The sequence below is a fragment of the Staurois parvus genome, unplaced genomic scaffold (assembly GCF_062004578.1).
Source record: "Staurois parvus isolate SC_StPar_1 unplaced genomic scaffold, SC_StPar_1.0 ptg000178l, whole genome shotgun sequence".
In the NCBI taxonomy this organism is placed as follows: Eukaryota; Metazoa; Chordata; class Amphibia; order Anura; family Ranidae; genus Staurois; species Staurois parvus.
The window spans coordinates 1,833,542-1,853,567 of record NW_028317974.1 but is presented as its reverse complement, the minus strand read 5'-3'; the positions used below and the strand labels follow the sequence as shown (position 1 = coordinate 1,853,567).

Genomic DNA, 20,026 nt, shown 5'->3' with positions numbered 1-20,026 from the left:
TTTGGTTGATATTCTGTCTCTATCATTTAAAATACACCTATGAAAAAAATTGCAGACCCTTCATTTCTTTGTAACTGGGCAAACTTACAAAATCTTCAGGGGTTCAAATAATTATTTTCCCCACTGTATGTACCTGTAAAAAATAGACTGAACATTTACCTCTCCTCTGAGAAAAGAGTGTGGAGGCCAGCGGAAGGTACCAGTGAGAGCTGTGGAAAGGCCAAAGTTGTCAGCCTCCCAGTTTTAGGGGACCAGTGATAGGCAATGGAGCATGGTTATCAGCTTAGCAGGAGAGGTAAATATTCAGTTTCTTTTTTTACAGGTATATACTTGGTACAAAATATTTAATTATGTGACAGGGTTGCTTTAAATTAAAACAATCAGAGTTGCAGGTACAGTGCCACAACATTGTATTACCCTTAACTGTTTAAATGAAACGACAAGTGTCAATAAATACTGTAATATGACATTTTTAGTGCAACATTTGTATAATCAAGGCTGAACATTTTATGTGCCAATAAATTAGTCCAGAGACACCATAAATAATAGATCACACAATAAAAAATACCTTAGGGTAAATTACACGTCAAGGTATAAATAGTGGTACGGAGTGAAACATAGCTTGCTATGAAGCTGCAAGTGTTACTTCTTTGCCTATTTTTATTTGTTACTTGTTCTTAATCGTATAACTTAAAAAATATATAGTTACAAATTGCTGCTCATCTTTTTACATGTACACTCCAAGACTTAAAAATCAAGTTTAGTTTTCCCTTTCTAAAACAAATAAAATTGACCCAAAGACTATTATATCCTATTGTTGGGGGAGAAACAGGGAAATACACTTCATGGCAGGATTATTTTAAATTCTTTAATTCTTTCCATTACAGATCTGGTGTGTATTTGTATTATTGAAAAGCATCCTTATTTTGTGTAAGGGGTCGCATCGAAAATAAAGGTAACAGTTCTTTATAAACAATGGAGTTGTCACACCATATCTAACTTTTTGTCCAACATGTTTTGAAAGTTTGAGAATGTGGGCCCTAACCCTAACTTTCAGGTACCCCAGCCCAACACTGTCACTGTTATGTCAGCTGTCTTCAAGGCAAAAGCCTAAAAATGTTGAAAACAATATAGAAATAAAATGAAGACTGAGCAAAAGCACATGCTAAGTGATGTACAGTATGTGGCAAACTTGCATAATAAGTTTAATAGACATGATTCGTGGAATTTGGAGTACAAATGCTGTAACAAGAAAAGCAAATTTAATTTACCAATATCTTTATTTTAAGTGACATAATAAAAAACAAACAGAAATATTTACCAAATACCCTGTATTATTTTCAGGAAGGCTTTGTAAACAAATCCCGAATAGCAAAGATGTACCATACAGCAAAAGATATATACAAAATATAGAAAAGGGAATGTCGGTAAATGAAATTGATATTCTAAAACAAACCAAAAATAAATGATCTTGTCTTGAAACTATATCTATTGCCCAGATTGCAGATCATTGCCCAGACATTTATTGTGCAATGTCATAATAATAATTGCGGAGCTTAAGTTCAACGCTGGAAAATTTGGGGCGGTCTTCAACTCTGTGAAAATAAAAATAATAACTTTGTCACGTGAAAGTATTACCCACAGATTCGCTTGAGTATTAAAAATCATTGGTGATATGCATAGTCATACATTCATTGTTAAAGTGATATTAAAAGCATTTTTTTAATAACAAACATGCCATTTTTACCTACTCAATGCAGTGGTTTTTCACAGAGCAGCCCTGATCCTCTTCATCTCGTGTCCCCCACCAGCACTCCTGACCCCTCCCTCCTGCCAAGTGCCCCCAGAGCAAGCAGCTTGCTATGGGGGCACCCAAGCAGGTTCACTCCAGAACCTGAGTAAGCATCCTTCCTCCTTCCAATTCCTAAGCATGTGCAGTGTGCGTTTTCTCACCTGGCCGCATCAACACTGAGCTCAGCCACTAATGCTACTGGGGGAGAGGGAGTGAAGATTTTGCTTGTGTTAAAATTGGCCACACTAGGACAAGTGTGTCTGACAACAGCTGCATGTTAAAAAAGGATATAGGCATGTAATCGCCTAATATTAAGTAATACATTTAAAACTGCAATTTTGGCTTCTCAGCTACTTGATCTCTACAAAGTTATAAAAGGCTTCTGTTTATACCTTGTTATAATGCCAGATTTGTGGATACAATGATACCAACTTTCTCATTACATAAAATCTCTAAGGAGGCAATGGTAATCTGTGATGTCAAGTCTCTGGATAGATGCACTTCACTGTTCAGTTTAAAATAAATGGAAACCCTTTCATACCCATGGATAATTGAAACCAAGATGCCCAGGCCAAATATACCAGCATCAGTATGTTTAAATTTAATTGAATTTGACAGTAACTATATTATTTTTCTGCCTACCTAAAATTTCTTTGAGGCTAGGTTCACACTATTGCGGGTGGTTGTGGATGTGGGACAACCACCCACAGCCAAAACGTGCTGCTCTTTACAGATGCATGGGGCTGCCATTCATCCTTATTTGCACCCCCACGCATCTAAAAATGCAGCATGTTTGTGGGTGAAAAGCACAATGCAATTTCCTGACTGATGGGGCTTAAAAATGATGCAGGAACCTTTTTCCTGCATAAAACGCATACACAGCAGCCCATTCAAAAGAATGGGCTGTCATGCCTGTGCAAACGTGGCTCGCAGAGCCACAACAGTGTGAACCTAACCTTACATTTGTTTTAAGACATATAATTACATAGTTGGTAAGGTTGAATAAAGACACTAGTTGATCCAGTTCAACCTGTGTGGGTGTGTGTGTTTATGTCAAATACCATTTGCCAAATCCCTGTATACTGTGTTTGCTAAGATGCCTATCTAAGAGTATTTTTAAACCATCTATACTTCCCGCTGACATCACCGATTGTGGAAGGGAGTTCCACAGCTTTACGGCTCTGACAGTGAAAAACACCCTACACAGTTTAAGGTTAAATTGCTTCTCCTCTAATTTCATTGAGTAGCTCCATGTCTTCTGACACTACCAGAGAGTGAACAGTTTACTCCTTATGTTAGAATTACCATTACGATACTTGTATATCGCTATCATATTTCCTCTCAGGTGTCTATTCTCCAGGGAGAATAAGTTTAATGTTTGTAGTCATTCCTTGTAACTGAGATCTTCCAGTCCCCTTATTAGCTTGGTCGCTCTTCTCTGGACTCTCCATTTCCAGCACATCCTTCCTGAGGATTGTAGACCAGAACTGAATGGCATACTCAGGATGTGGCTGAACCAGAGTTTTATAAAATGGCAGGATTATAGTTTGATCTCTTGAGTAAATTTCCCTTTTTATGCTCTTCTTCTGACTTTGCTTGCTGTAGCTTGGCATTGCATGCCATTGCCGAGTCTGTCATTTACTAAGACCCACAGATCTTTTTCCATACTGGATTCCCCCAGAGGTTCTCCCCCTAGCAAGAAACTTGCATTCATATTTTTAGTCCCCAAGTGCATTACTTTACATTTTTCAACATTAAACTTAATTTGCTATATACAGTGAAGGAAATAAGTATTTGACCCCCTGCTGATGTTGAACGTTTGCTCATTTACAAAGAATTGATCAGTCTAAATATCGAATGGTAGGTGTATTGTAAGACTGAGAGACAGAATAGTAACAAAAAATTCAAAAGAAATGCATGTCTAACAAATTATGCACTGATTTGCATGTTCATGAGGGAAATAAGTATTTGATCCCCTATCATTCAGCAGGATTTCCGGCTACCAGGTGTGTTTCCTACAGGTAACAAGCTGAAATTAGAAGCAGTCTCTTAAAGGGAGTGCTGCTAATCTCATTTTGTTACCTGTATAAAAGACACCTGTCCACAAGAGCAATCAAACAATCAGATTACATGTTCATGAGGGAAATAAGTATTTGATCCCCTATCATTCAGCAGGATTTCTGGCTACCAGGCGTCTTTCGTACAGGTAACAAGCTGAGATTTGAAGCAGTCTCTTAAAGGGAGTGCTGCTAATCTCATTTTGTTACCTGTATAAAAGACACCTGTCCACAGGAGCAATCAAACAATCAGATTCCAAACTCTCATCCATGGAAAAGACCAAAGAGCTGTCCAAGGATGTCTGGGACAAGATTGTAGACCTACACAAGGCTGGACTGGGCTACAAAACTATCGCCAAGCAGCTTGGTGAGAAGGTGACAACAGTTGGTGCAATCATTCGCAAATGGAAGAAACACAAAAAAACTGTCAGTCTCCCTAGGTCTGGTGCACCATGCAAGATCTCACCTCGTGGAGTGCAAATGATCATGAGAACAATGAGGAATCATCCCAGAACTACATGTGAGGATCTTGTCAATGATCTCCAGGCAGCTGGGACCACAGTCACCAAGAAAACAATTGGTAACACACTACACCGACAAGGATTGAAATTCTGCAGTGCCCACAAGGTCCCTCTGCTCAAGAACGCACATGTCCAGGCCCATCTGAAGTTTGCCACTGAACATCTGAATGATGCCGAGGAGGACTGGTTGAAAGTGTTGTGGTCAGATGAGACCAAAATCGAGCTTTTTGGCATCAACTCAACTCGCCGTGTTTGGCGGAGGAGGAATGCTGCCCATGACCCCAAGAACACCATCCCAACTCTCAAACATGGTGGTGGAAACATTCTGCTTTGGGGGTGTTTTTCTGCTAAGGGGACAGGACAACTGCAACGCATCAAAGGGACAATGGACCATCAAATCTTGGGTGAGAACCTCCTTCCCTCAGCCAGGGCATTGAAAATGGGTCGTAGATGGGTGTTCCAGCATGACACTGACCCAAAACACACGGCCAAGGCAACAAAGGAGTGGCTCAAAAACAAGCACATTAAGGTCCTGGAGTGGCCTAGCCAGTCTCCAGACCTTAATCCGATTGAAGATCTGTGGAGAGAGCTGAAAATTTGCATTGCCAAAGGTCTGCCAAGAGGAGTGGGCCAAAATCCCTCCTGAGATGTGTGCAAACCTGGTGGCCAACTACAGGAAACATCTGACCTCTGTGATTGCCAACAAGGGATTTGCCACCAAGTACTAAGTCATGTTTTGTGAAGGGGATCAAATACTTATTTCCCTCATGAACATGCAAATCAGTGCATAATTTGTTAGACATGCAATTCTTTTGATTTTTTTGTTGCTATTCTGTCTCTCAGTATTACAATACACCTACCATTCAATATTTATACTGATCATTCAAAATCAGCAGGGGATCAAATACTTATTTCCTTCACTGTATATGCCCACCCCTTTATTTTATCAAGGTCTTCCTGTACAGCTTCAATATCCTGTCATGAAGTTATTGCTCTGCTTAGCTTTGTATCATCAGATGAGATTGAACTATTTATACCAACCTCTATATCATTTATAAATAAATTAAACAGAATTTCTCCCAGAACAGAGTCTTGTGGTACCCCACTTACAACTCCAGACCAGTCAGAGTACTCACTATTTATCACCACCTTATCTAGTTGAAAGCTCACTTCCTCATAGAATGCTAACAGATTTGTTTGGCAAGAAAAACCTTTCATAAATTCATGCTGATTACTACTAATGATACTGTTTTCATCAGAGGATTTTTGGATATGGTCCCTTGTTATCCCCTCCAATAGTTTACATACTATAGATGTTATACTGAGTGGCCTGTAGTTTCCAGGTATACATTCCTGCCCTATTTTAAATAATGGTACCACGTTAGGCTTTCATCAATCAGCTGGTACCATTCACGACATTACACTCTCCATAATAGTAGGAATAATGGCCTGCCTATACCTGAGTGAGTTCCTTGAGGACTTTCAGGTGTAAGACACCTGATCCTGGTGATTTATTTGCATTAAGCTTTTCAAGTCTTTTTCGAGGGTACATTCTGTGATACATTACTATTGATACAGTCTTGATTACTATACCCCTCTTTTTCCTTTGTAAAAACTGAGGAGAAGAAAGCATTTCTCATTCTTTATGGAGCCAATTTGCTCTGACATTTTGAAAATTGTTTGGGATTTTTTTACTCTCCTCTTCTATGTGCTTCTCGTAGTCTGTATTAGCTCTCTGATTGCGTTTTTACATTTCTTATTGCATTCCTTTTGGTGTTGAAATGCCAACAATGACCCCTTTGACTTTTCTCTTCAATATATCTTTTTATGGTAAGGTTTAGCCACCTACGTTTAACCGTCACTCTTTAATATTTGTTGCCCATTGGAATACACTGCATAATACTTTTGTTTAATATTTTCCCAAAGTACTCCCTTTTTTTGTTATTCGGTGTTTCTAGGATTTAGTCCCATTTAATATCTTATAGTACTGAATGCAGTTTAGAAAAGTTGGCTTTTTTTGAAATTTAGTGTTCTTGTACTGCACTCGTGCCTCTTTTCCTATGATTTATGTTGAATGTAGTTATCCTGTGATCGCTGGTCCCCAAGTTGTCCCCTATTTCCACATCTGCGATCAGATCTGTGTTATTTGCAATTAATAGGTTTAGCAATGTATTCTTTCTAGTCGTGGCATCTACCAACTGGCACATGAGGTTGTTCTGTAAGACATTTAGGAAATGACAAGCCTTTAACGAGTGAGCTGTACCTTCTGCCCAGTCACTATCTGGATAGTTAAAGTCCCCCATTAAATAATGTTAAGACATTATTTAATGATTGTAATTGTGAGTGATTGTGAATTTTCTTGACCCTCATTTGGTATAATTTAAGTAATAGTTGATGTCTGTATGATAATATATTAGTTTATATGGGATCTTAACATACTCTCTATTTATGGGATCCTAAAAAGGGCCATTTTATCTTTTAAAAGATATACACTCACAGGCCACTTTATTAGGTCTACCTTGCTAGTACTGAGTTAGACCCCTTTTGCCTTCAGAACTATCTTAATTCTTTGTAGCATAGATTCAACAAGGTGTTGGAAACATTCCTCAGAGATTTTGATCCATGTTGACAAAAGTACTGTTGCCTTTCTATCATCTTGAACTAGTCTGCCCATTTTCCTCTGACATCAACAAAGCATTTTGGTCCACACAACTTTAAGTAAATACACCTCAAAATATGTGAATCCCCCACAAGAAAGTAACACTTTCTCCCTAGAAAGTAGAAATCATAAGATATAAATCTTTCTTAAACCTAACTCATCAAAACCAAGTGAGTAATCTGCTTATTCCTAACCACCTACCCAAATATTCCCAAAAATAAATAATAATAAATAAATAAATAGATCAATGAAAAATAGTCCAAATAATGTCCAAATCAAAAGTCCACCAAATACAAATAAGTCCAGTATGAAGGATTCCAAATCCTATTTCAATCCTCAAAAAAAGAATACTCATATAGTGCATTCTCTTCTAAATAACAATTTCAATATAAAGTGCAATAAATAAATACGTGCACAAAATCAAAACCACTACAACTCTGATTGCTTGTGAATCATGCAAGAAAAAAAAATTATATATAAAATATAAATATATATAGTATCCAAAAATTATATGACAATCATCAACTAAAGTAAATGTGAACCATGTGATGTAAATGTGATGCATCTTGGAAAATGAGAACAGGATAAGAGGAGCGGCCTCGTAGACGTCTGGATCCCTTCAGACGAAGTCCGGAAGCGACGAAACGCGTTAGAGGGGGACGTCAAGATGCACGCACAGAAAACCAGAAGTGCCGCCGTGGCCATTTTGACTGCTGGAAAATGTGGTTTCTATGCCCTAGAGATTGCAAGGCTGGTTTGTTTGCCACAGAGCTGTTATTTATTTTCCCCAATGTAAGATATTTATTAAATTATCCCTATACTTGGAATATCTATTATATGAGTCTCCTTTGCTTTATGAGGAATATGGAGGATGGGCTCTTGAAGTGAAGGAAAGCTTGGAATTAATACTTTTACCAGGAATATCGAGATAAGCTTATGAATACTACCAGAGGGTAATGGTATTTAATATCACTATTTGGAGTGGTCATGGAGTGTTCACTTAATGAATTGAAGTGGTCACAGAGTGCTCACCATATGTATTGAAGTGTTCACTTTAACATCTGATTTGGTTCACATTTTTGTTAGTTGATGATTGTCATATACTTTTTGGATATTATATATATTTATATTTTATATACAATTTTTTTTCTCTCGCATGATTCACAAGCAATCACAGTTGTAGTGGTTTTGATTTTGTGCATGTATTTATTTATTGCACTTTATACTGAAATTGTTATTTAGAAGATAATGCACTATATGAGTATTCTTTTTTCGAGGTATCACGAGGATTGAAATAGGATTTGGAATCCTTCATACTGGACTTATTTGTATTTGGTGGACTTTTGATTTGGACATTATTTGGACTATTTTTCATTTATTTTTTATATATTTTTTCATTTATCTATTTATTTATTATTATTTATTTTTGGGAATATTTGGGTAGGTGGTTAGGAATACGCAGATTACTCACTTGGTTTTGATGAGTTAGGTTTAAGAAAGGTTTATATCTTATGGTCCACACAACTGCCATTCACTGGATGTTTTCTCTTTTTTGACCCTATCTCTGTAAACCCTAGAGATGGTTGTGCATGAAAATCCCTGTAGATCAGCTGTTTTTAAAATACTCATACCAGCTCGTCTGGCACCAACAACTATGCCATATTTAAAGACAATTAAATCCCCATTCTGATGCTCAGTTTTAACTTCAGCAAGCCATCTTCACCATGTCTAGATGCCTAAATGCACTGAGTTGCTGCCATGTGATTGGCTGATTAGCAATTTGTGTTACCAAGCAATTGAACAGGTGTGCCTAATAAAGTGACCGATGAGTGCATTTTTCTATATTATAGGGACATATTAATATTATACAGGATTTTATATAGTGCCAACAGTTTGCGCAGCGCTTTACAATATAAGGGAGACAGTACAATTACAATACATTTCAGTACAGAAGGAATGTGAGGGCCCTGCTCATGGAGCTTACAGTCTAAAGGATGAGGCCTTTTTGGCCTATGTGGTTCCTGGCTTGGCTGGTTGATGAGGCTCCTCCTCTGTTGTTAATATGCCGGATAACTGAATTCATCCATTATTGGGAATACCGCCTTGTTTTTAATTTGTAATATACAATATGTCTTTTTGCTGTTCAGGAGGTATGTCTGTTGACCCCTATACAAAATTATATGCTATTCTTTGATACTGTATGTTACAAATATGTTGTGATTTGGATCACAGATTACTGTCTCTCTATTTAAAGTGGGTGTTGACCCGAGAAACACATTGAATTTTGTATATCCTGATACACACTTGAATGACATAATGGAAATATGTACTGTGAATTATTTAATGTAGTTAAATATAAGTATCGGGATATCTGCGGTGGATTGATGTATTATAAGTTTATTTATGTATGTGGAACAGCAATTAACAAGTGTTTTATCTTTATTATTTTCATGATGAATAAAAACATATGACCTTACCTAACACAGTGATGTCTTGGTACCTTTTAAAGTTTAATAGTTTTTCTTTGTTAGGGTTTCTTTACATATATACAATTTAAGATGTGGCATTATTAACCCCTCGGCGCTGGCGACTCCCGGACCTTTAAGGGTTTCAGAAGCTGGGAGGTGGGGCGGTGTTTAGGGTCATGTGACCGCCGTGACACGCCGTCACGGCGGTCACATGATCAGGAAAAGTCCCGATCGAAAGAGGAGATCGAGACCTTTCCGTGAGTACCAGACATGTGTGCTGGGAGCACGCAGGGCACGCGCTCTCAGCACATATGTTTTTTTTAATAGAACGCAAATGTGCGGCCACTCGCCGTCTAGGCCCAGATGCCAGGAGGCCACACATTTGCGTTCGCCCGGTGCCAAGAGGATAATAACATTATAGTTATTGCCTCCCCCCCTTTTTTCCTGTTTTGGATTTCTTAAAGTGACACAATTAAAAAAAATAATAAATGGTTTTGCATAGAGCAGCCCTGATCCTCCTCTTCTCGAGCTCCCCACAGGCACTCCTTGCCCCCCTTCTGGTGCTGCAGGGGCAACCAAGCAGGTTTTCTCCCATGCTGCTGCTCTGTATGTCCATTCACACCCAGAGCCACTGCTCGGCCCCCTCTCACTCCTCATTGGCTCATTGGCTAAGATTGACAGCAGTGGGAGCCAATGGCTCCCACTGCTGTCTCAGCCAATGTGGAGGGAGAGTCCCTAGAGAGCTGAGGCTCCCATGCACATTGCTGGATCACGACAGGGCTCAAGTGATTATTAAGGGGGCTGGGGGAGCTGTTGCACACAGAAAGCTTTTTACCATTCATAGAATTCATAAAAGTAAAAAACCTTAAGCCATTACAACTACTTTATTATAAGGCTTATATTGTCATTGACAGTCAGATTTGATAGCTAGCAGTTGCACACAATGTCGGCTTCTGTCTGTCAATGCTTGATGTAGATTAACATTCCCTCGGGACAAGACATCTTGCAGGGAATGTTAATCTAAAGACAGTGGGCAGGAAGCTATTGAAATAATTCTATACTGCACAGTCCTTTGTTGTCAACCTTTGGAAATAATGTGCCAGAAACTGCAATGCCATCTTATTCTTTAGAATTAAATATAAATTCTCAATACTCACTTGTATGTCCAGCATAGTTTCATTATTTCATATAATTCAGGTGGACACCTGGGGGGACAATCCATACGTTTTCCAGTTTCAATCATCTGAGTCACGTCTCCACCTTTCATTCCCTAACAAAGTATATTTTCTAATTAATATACACTAAATAGTATAATGCATTTATGACATTTCAACGGAAACCTGCATATAATGGAAATAGATACTCAGCAAACATATTTTAAAATGGCAGCTAGGTCCAACTGGTTTCTTTAAAAACATTTCCATACTTCCCTCACTTGATGCAGGGCAGTGATCAGTTCTTCAATAAAAGCAAGTTTAAGACACGCTAAATAAATTTCACTGTATCTTTTCCTCTAACCACTAGCTAATAACTGCACCTCATCATTTATTTCACCTAAAAATAAAATATTCTTTTCATGATGGAACAATATTTTAAGGCTCAGTTTACTATGGAACATTTATAGAAACATTCTGCTGGCTAAAGCTTTGCTACAGTTTCACGCAAGCTCTTCCAATATAAAGATGAAAAGTCCTGCATGCAAAATATGTCAAAAGTGCAGCGTAATGTATAAAAATTGTGTGCAAACCTTATAGCAGTCAAATGATGTCAGTAAATGCTATTTCTGCTGCTTACATCACTGAACACGGTTCCGATGCTGAGAAAGTCTATGAAATCAACACTTCAAGGAATGCTGATCTCCTGGGTCCCCCACAGCTCTGACTGGTTTTGCCTGATGACCTTCACATCATTACTGTATTTTGTAATAGGGGAGATCAAAGGAAGAAACCAGTCTGAGCTGTGGGGACCCAAGGTATTGACACTCCCAGACGTGTTGGTTTCAGTGCTGACTTTGACAGAGGATTTCTGTAACAGAGCAGAGTTCAGTAGCACAAGCAGCAGGAATGGTAAGTATTTACTAATATCTTTTACAGGTATGGCTTAATTTAATTTCTATATAGGAACAGGGTTGTTTTAAGGAAACAATTACATTTTTGCTTGTTTTCAGCTGGACCCAATGTGCTGAAATTTACTGATTTACACAGTTAGTGATTTGGAACTTATCAACTTACAGTATATGCCAATATTTTTTTAACACCAAGTTACAACAAACAAAATATAAGCTTCATGACTTACTTTATATGGCTTTTGACCATAGGAGAATGCTTCCCACATAAGTACCCCAAAACTCCATACGTCACTTTTGCTTGAAAATTTTAAGAAGTATATACATTCTGGTGCATACCACTTGATAGGCCATTTTCCACAACTTTTTGCCTTGAAAGACCAGACAGCAGACCATTTAATATGGTTACAATGGTTAAATCAACATGTAACATAATGGTTCTTTATTTAATCACATTATGCAAAGGGAGCTCCCAAAATCAGTATGCTAATATAGTATAGATACAGCTATTGCTTAATATTGCATGACACAATATATTTCAATAGAGTCTCAGCTACAATCCGTCTTATTTTAGCCTGCTTTGGCATACTTTTTCTATTAAATGTGACTAACTAAATATTTAGCATGCTGAACGATCATAAGCAATTCTTCTGCATGCACAAAGTGCATATGCAAAAGGCATAACAGGCGCATGGTGTGGCAGTACATGTATGTATTGACGAGTGGAATCTCCAAGGTGTCTGCCAGCTGTTTACGTGCAGCATGCATGGTGAAGCCTGGCAGAGTCTACAAGATGTCCAGGATTAGCACGTTTGGCATCTGACATAATCAAAGTGTGATGCGTTTCACAAGCGGAATTGGGCACGCTCTTTCATCAGGTAGCTGCTGGAGGACACCTTGGAGATTCCACAAGGCTTTACAGCACCATTTGCTGGCGGACCTAATCGATCTCCTCTCTGGATCAGTCACACAACATCTGGCTATAGACATATCACCCTCTTACCAATGAGCCTGCTTTTAAATTCTAAAATGTGAGTTACTACTTTTCTTCCTATTAAATATCTTTGCAGTACACACTTAGAGGCACTGTGTTTCTTTGTTTCACAAAGTGCACATGCACCTTTTTGTAGCTGATGTATCAGTTAAAGGCATTTTGAACTTTCCTACCCACCTGAATAAGATGTGTATTGATCATGTAGTTTCATGTTGTTGTTATTTGCTGTTCTGTACTCACAGCCTATATTAGAGTATATCTTCACATTCTTGTGTGAGCATTTTCTGTCACATGTCAACATTGCACAGGTTAATGCATGAGCTACTGTATGTGTGTAGTCTAAGAACTGACAATTCCTGTAAATAAACTACATATCCCACAATCCTTGGGTATGTCAGTCTAGTTCTCTACAGGTGAGATTTTAACAGTAATTAGATCTGACACAGGCAGGCAGAGTAATGAAGGGAAGATATGTTTTTCATTACATGATCACTCTCACATTTGTGATGAAATACTTTGAACTTTTGAATTTTGCAGTTTAGGAAATCAGGGCTATAAATGGTTTGGGTTTGTTAACAGTAGATTTGGTCCCAACATTTAATATTCCACTTTACTCACGGAAAAATAAACAAATACAGAATAAACAATAAAGTGTTCATATTATTTGTCATCTTGGTCTAATGGTTTACTGCTGGAGGGCCTAAAATATACACTATATTGCCAAAAACATTGGAACACCTCTCCAATCACTGAATTCAGGTATTCCAATCACCTCCATGGCCACAGGTGTATAAAATCAAGCACCTGCTTCTAAAAACATTTGTGAAAGAATGGGTCGCTCTCAGGAGCTCCATGAATTCAAGCGTGGTACCGCGATAGGTTGCCACCTGTGCAATAAGTCCTTCCGTGAAATTTCCTTCCTACTAAATATTCCACAGTCAACTGTTAGTGGTATTATAACAAAGTGGAAGCAACTGGGAACAACAGCAACTCGGCCACGTAAAATGATAGATCGGGGTCAGTGTGCAGAAATTGCCAACTGTCTGCAGAGTTAATAGCTAAAGACCTCCAAACTTCATGTGACCTTCAAATTAGCACAACAACAGTACATAGAGAGCTTCATGGAATGGGTTTCCATGACCAAGCAGCTGCATACAAGCCTTACATCCCCATGTGCAATGCAAACCGTCAGATGCAGTGGCGTAAGGCATGCTTACTGGACTCTAGAGCAGTGGAGACGTGTTCTCTGGAGTGATGAATCATGCTTCTCTGTCTGGCAATCCAATAGATGTGTCTGGGTTTGGCGGTTGCCAGAATGGTACTTGCCTGACTGCATTGTGCCAAGTGTAAAGTTTGGTGGAGGGGGGATTATAGTGTGGGGTTGTTTTACAGGGATTGGCCTTGCCCCTTAGTTCCAGTGAAGGGAATTCTTAAGGCGTCAGCATACAAGACAGTTTGGACAATTTCATACTCCCAACTTTGTGGAAACAGTTTGGGGATGGCCCCTTCCTGTTCCACAATGACTTCGCACCAGTGCCAAAGCAAGGTCCATACAGACATCGATGAGCAAGTTTGGGGTGGAGGAACTGGCTTGCACAGAGTCTTGACCTCAACCCGACAGAATACCTTTGGGATGAATTAGAGCAGAGACTGCAAACCAGGCTTTCTCGTCCGACATCAGTGCCTCATGTCACAAATGGAAGAATGGTCATACATTCCCATAGACACACTCCTAAACCTTGTGGACAGCTGTCAGGAATGGAATTGCCAATGGTGGTGGGACTCACCTGCCTTGTGGGCTGCAGTACCAGGGCTGGCCAGCGGGTGCTCTCAGCAACCAGAAGTTCACTCCTGCAGTCAGCCATCACCTGAGGCTGATTGCAGGAGGTGTATTTAAGGAATGGCCAGACCTGCAGTCAGTGCCTTGGTGTATGCTTCCCATGAGCCCCTGTACCTACATCCTGTCTGCTTCCTGCCTGATTCCTTATTCCGCTTGATCCTGACCCTGAATGAACTCCGCCTGTCCTGACCTTGACTATTCCTGACTAGAGATGAGCGAATTATTCAAAAATTCGATTCGGCTGATTCGGCGAATACGTGGAATAAATTTGATTTGAGTCGAATATATTAGCTGCGAATTTAACTTATAAAAAGGGTGTTTCTAGGCTTCAGAGAGCCTTTATATTAGTGCAGAACACTGTACCTTTAATTTAAATGCCCTTGGAGTCTGCTGGGGAAGAGAAAAAATCATGTCAGTCAATATGACATGCAGATGAGTGCCGTCGATCTTAGAATCACCGCACACTTCACTCATTTGGGCAGTCACGGGGCCAAAACCAGAGTGTGGAGCCACAGTGTGGCGGTGGAGGCAGCAGCAATGGGAGGCCATACAGCACCCTATGAAAAAATGGAACCCACCAGCAGTGTGAGGAGACCTGAAAGTGGCACATGGCAGAGTGTGGCGATGGAGACAGCAGCAATGGGAGGCCGTATAGGGACCCATGACACACTCTGGACCTGGCAGCAGCATGAGGAGGCGGTACAGGGGCCCATGACAGATTACGGGCCTGGAAGCAGCATGGGGAGTCGGTACGGGGGCCCATGGCAGATTCCGGGCCTGGCAGCAGCAATGGGAGGCCCGTAATCTGCCAGCACCCTATGACAAAATGGAACCCACCAGCAGTGTGAGGAGACCTGAAAGTGGCACATGGCAGAGTGTGGCGATGGAGACAGCAGCAATGGGAGGCCGTACAGGGACCCATGACACACTCTGGACCTGGCAGCAGCATGAGGAGGCGGTACAGGGGCCCATGACAGATTACGGGCCTGGCAGCAGCAATGGGAGGCCCGTAATCTGCCAGCACCCTATGACAAAATGGAACCCACCAGCAGTGTGAGGAGACCTGAAAGTGGCACATGGCAGAGTGTGGCGATGGAGACAGCAGCAATGGGAGGCCGTACAGGGACCCATGACACACTCTGGACCTGGCAGCAGCATGAGGAGGCGGTACAGGGGCCCATGACAGATTACAGGCCTGGCAGCAGCATGAGGAGTCGGTACGGGGGCCCATGGCAGATTACGGGCCTGGCAGCAGCAATGGGAGGCCCGTAATCTGCCAGCACCCTATGAAAAAATGGAACCCACCAGCAGTGTGAGGAGACCTGAAAGTGGCACATGGCAGAGTGTGGCGATGGAGACAGCAGCAATGGGAGGCCGTATAGGGACCCATGACACACTCTGGACCTGGCAGCAGCATGAGGAGGCGGTACAGGGGCCCATGACAGATTACGGGCCTGGAAGCAGCATGGGGAGTCGGTACGGGGGCCCATGGCAGATTCCGGGCCTGGCAGCAGCAATGGGAGGCCCGTAATCTGCCAGCACCCTATGACAAAATGGAACCCACCAGCAGTGTGAGGAGACCTGAAAGTGGCACATGGCAGAGTGTGGCGATGGAGACAGCAGCAATGGGAGGCCGTACAGGGACCCATGACACACTCTGGACCTGGCAGCAGCATGAGGAGGCGGTACAGGGGCCCATGACAGATTACGGGCCTGGCAGCAGCAATGGGAGGCCCGTAATCTGCCAGCACCCTATGACAAAATGGAACCCACCAGCAGTGTGAGGAGACCTGAAAGTGGCACATGGCAGAGTGTGGCGATGGAGACAGCAGCAATGGGAGGCCGTACAGGGACCCATGACACACTCTGGACCTGGCAGCAGCATGAGGAGGCGGTACAGGGGCCCATGACAGATTACAGGCCTGGCAGCAGCATGAGGAGTCGGTACGGGGGCCCATGGCAGATTACGGGCCTGGCAGCAGCAATGGGAGGCCCGTAATCTGCCAGCACCCTATGACAAAATGGAACCCACCAGCAGTGTGAGGAGACCTGAAAGTGGCACATGGCAGAGTGTGGCGATGGAGACAGCAGCAATGGGAGGCCGTACAGGGACCCATGACACACTCTGGACATGGCAGCAGCATGAGGAGGCGGTACAGGGGCCCATGACAGATTACGGGCCTGGCAGCAGCAATGGGAGGCCCGTAATCTGCCAGCACCCTATGACAAAATGGAACCCACCAGCAGTGTGAGGAGACCTGAAAGTGGCACATGGCAGAGTGTGGCGATGGAGACAGCAGCAATGGGAGGCCGTACAGGGACCCATGACACACTCTGGACCTGGCAGCAGCATGAGGAGGCGGTACAGGGGCCCATGACAGATTATGGGCCTGGCAGCAGCATGAGGAGTCGGTACGGGGGCCCATGGCAGATTACGGGCCTGGCAGCAGCAATGGGAGGCCCGTAATCTGCCAGCACCCTATGACAAAATGGAACCCACCAGCAGTGTGAGGAGACCTGAAAGTGGCACATGGCAGAGTGTGGCGATGGAGACAGCAGCAATGGGAGGCCGTACAGGGACCCATGACACACTCTGGACCTGGCAGCAGCATGAGGAGGCGGTACAGGGGCCCATGACAGATTACGGGCCTGGCAGCAGCAATGGGAGGCCCGTAATCTGCCAGCACCCTATGACAAAATGGAACCCACCAGCAGTGTGAGGAGACCTGAAAGTGGCACATGGCAGAGTGTGGCGATGGAGACAGAAGCAATGGGAGGCCGTACAGGGACCCATGACACACTCTGGACCTGGCAGCAGCATGAGGAGGCGGTACAGGGGCCCATGACAGATTACGGGCCTGGCAGCAGCATGAGGAGTCGGTACGGGGGCCCATGGCAGATTACGGGCCTGGCAGCAGCAATGGGAGGCCCGTAATCTGCCAGCACCCTATGACAAAATGGAACCCACCAGCAGTGTGAGGAGACCTGAAAGTGGCACATGGCAGAGTGTGGCGATGGAGACAGCAGCAATGGGAGGCCGTACAGGGACCCATGACACACTCTGGACCTGGCAGCAGCATGAGGAGGCGTGACAGGGGCCCATGACAGATTACGGGCCTGGCAGCAGCAATGGGAGGCCCGTAATCTGCCAGCACCCTATGACAAAATGGAACCCACCAGCAGTGTGAGGAGACCTGAAAGTGGCACATGGCAGAGTGTGGCGATGGAGACAGCAGCAATGGGAGGCCGTACAGGGACCCATGACACACTCTGGACCTGGCAGCAGCATGAGGAGGCGGTACAGGGGCCCATGACAGATTACGGGCCTGGCAGCAGCATGAGGAGTCGGTACGGGGGCCCATGGCAGATTACGGGCCTGGCAGCAGCAATGGGAGGCCTGTAATCTGCCAGCACCCTATGACAAAATGGAACCCACCAGCAGTGTGAGGAGACCTGAAAGTGGCACATGGCAGAGTGTGGCGATGGAGACAGCAGCAATGGGAGGCCGTACAGGGACCCATGACACACTCTGGACGTGGCAGCAGCATGAGGAGGCGGTACAGGGGCCCATGACAGATTACGGGCCTGGCAGCAGCAATGGGAGGCCCGTAATCTGCCAGCACCCTATGACAAAATGGAACCCACCAGCAGTGTGAGGAGACCTGAAAGTGGCACATGGCAGAGTGTGGCGATGGAGACAGCAGCAATGGGAGGCCGTACAGGGACCCATGACACACTCTGGACCTGGCAGCAGCATGAGGAGGCGGTACAGGGGCCCATGACAGATTACGGGCCTGGCAGCAGCATGAGGAGTCGGTACGGGGGCCCATGGCAGATTACGGGCCTGGCAGCAGCAATGGGAGGCCTGTAATCTGCCAGCACCCTATGACAAAATGGAACCCACCAGCAGTGTGAGGAGACCTGAAAGTGGCACATGGCAGAGTGTGGCGATGGAGACAGCAGCAATGGGAGGCCGTACAGGGACCCATGACACACTCTGGACGTGGCAGCAGCATGAGGAGGCGGTACAGGGGCCCATGACAGATTACGGGCCTGGCAGCAGCAATGGGAGGCCCGTAATCTGCCAGCACCCTATGACAAAATGGAACCCACCAGCAGTGTGAGGAGACCTGAAAGTGGCACATGGCAGAGTGTGGCGATGGAGACAGCAGCAATGGGAGGCTGTACAGGGACCCATGACACACTCTGGACCTGGCAGCAGCATGAGGAGGCGGTACAGGGGCCCATGACAGATTACGGGCCTGGCAGCAGCAATGGGAGGCCCGTAATCTGCCAGCACCCTATGACAAAATGGAACCCACCAGCAGTGTGAGGAGACCTGAAAGTGGCACATGGCAGAGTGTGGCGATGGAGACAGCAGCAATGGGAGGCCGTACAGGGACCCATGACACACTCTGGACCTGGCAGCAGCAAGAGGAGGCGGTACAGGGGCCCATGGCAGAGTGGCGAAGCGTAAGCAGCTTAAATTGAAGGCCATACAGAGGCCTATGTTAAAAATAATAACATGTTTGGGGCATGATTCATGGCGGATTTAGTCAGTTGTGTCAGGAACTGGTGGTTTGAAATCCAGACTAATCCACGCCTGATTCATTTTCACAAACGTGAGTCTCTCCACACTTTGGGTGGACAGTCGTGTCCTCCGTGGAGTTACAATACCTCCTGCCGCACTAAACACGCGCTCCGATGCCACGCTACTGGCCGGGCATGACAGCCTTTCAAGGGCAAATTCAGCTAGTTGGGGCCAAAGGTCAAGTTTCGTTGCCCAGTAGTCAAGGGGATTGTCTACCTCGGTTGGCAGGGTGCTGTCCAAGTAGGCCCAAGCCTGTTGTTTGAGGTCCTGCTCCAGGTCCACCTGATGCTGCTGCTGCTGCTGCGGCTAGTTAGTAGTTTCCTCACTGCGCTGGTGAAGAAAGCTACTCATCATCGACTGCAGACTGAGGCAGCCGCTGCTGGTGGAGCTGCCACTGCTCCTACCACCCCACCCCTCCCCTGCTGCCATGGCAGCGGAACGCGAGCGCACAGGGCCCACAGTGTCTGAGGATGGACGTTGGCGCAGAAAGGCAGAGACCAACTGACTACATAGGTGGTTTTTATAGTACGTTATTTTGGCCTCCCTCTCAGCAGGTGTGAAAAAGGCCACCATTTTTGAACGGTAGCGAGGGTCCGACAAGGTGGACAGCCAAAAGTCATCCCTCTGTCTGATGGTTATTATTCGGCTGTCGCTACGCAAGCAACCGAGCATGCTATGGGCCATTTGTGCCAAGGAATGCGAGGGGCTCCCTGCCTCCATCTCCACAGCATACTGCCACGGTGCATCTGGGTCCTCTGTCTCCTCCTCCTCCTCCTCTACCAGATGCTCCTGCTCCTCCACTCCTGTCCGCTGAGTGGAAAAACCACCCATTTCACTCAATAATTCCTGAGCACCAATGTCCTCCTCTACCTCCTCCTCTTCTTCCTGTCCTGCCCCCACAGGGGTCATGTGGCGTTGAGATCTGTGCGCCACGTCTACCGCACCCTGACCAGCCATTGTTAACAGCATTTGTTCCAGGACGTGCAACAGAGGAATGACGTCGTTCATCCCATAGTCCTGCCGACTCACGAATAGCGTG

General features: G+C 44.0%; 1 protein-coding gene across 6 annotated transcripts in view; it reads right to left on the bottom strand.

The window, feature by feature from the left end:
• Positions 1–1,261: 1,261 nt before the first annotated feature.
• SYK (spleen associated tyrosine kinase) overlaps positions 1,262–20,026 on the bottom strand; it is a 189,887-nt gene continuing 171,122 nt past the window's right edge. For all 6 annotated transcript variants that reach the window (XM_089677147.1, XM_089677146.1, XM_089677143.1 and 3 more), the window contains 3 exons: positions 11,793–11,933; positions 10,655–10,767; positions 1,262–1,595 (listed from right to left, as the gene is read on the bottom strand). In XM_089677147.1, the coding sequence (XP_089533273.1) occupies positions 1,523–1,595; positions 10,655–10,767; positions 11,793–11,933 (327 nt within the window). In that variant the 3' untranslated portion in view covers positions 1,262–1,522. The remainder of the gene's footprint in view (positions 1,596–10,654; positions 10,768–11,792; positions 11,934–20,026) is intronic.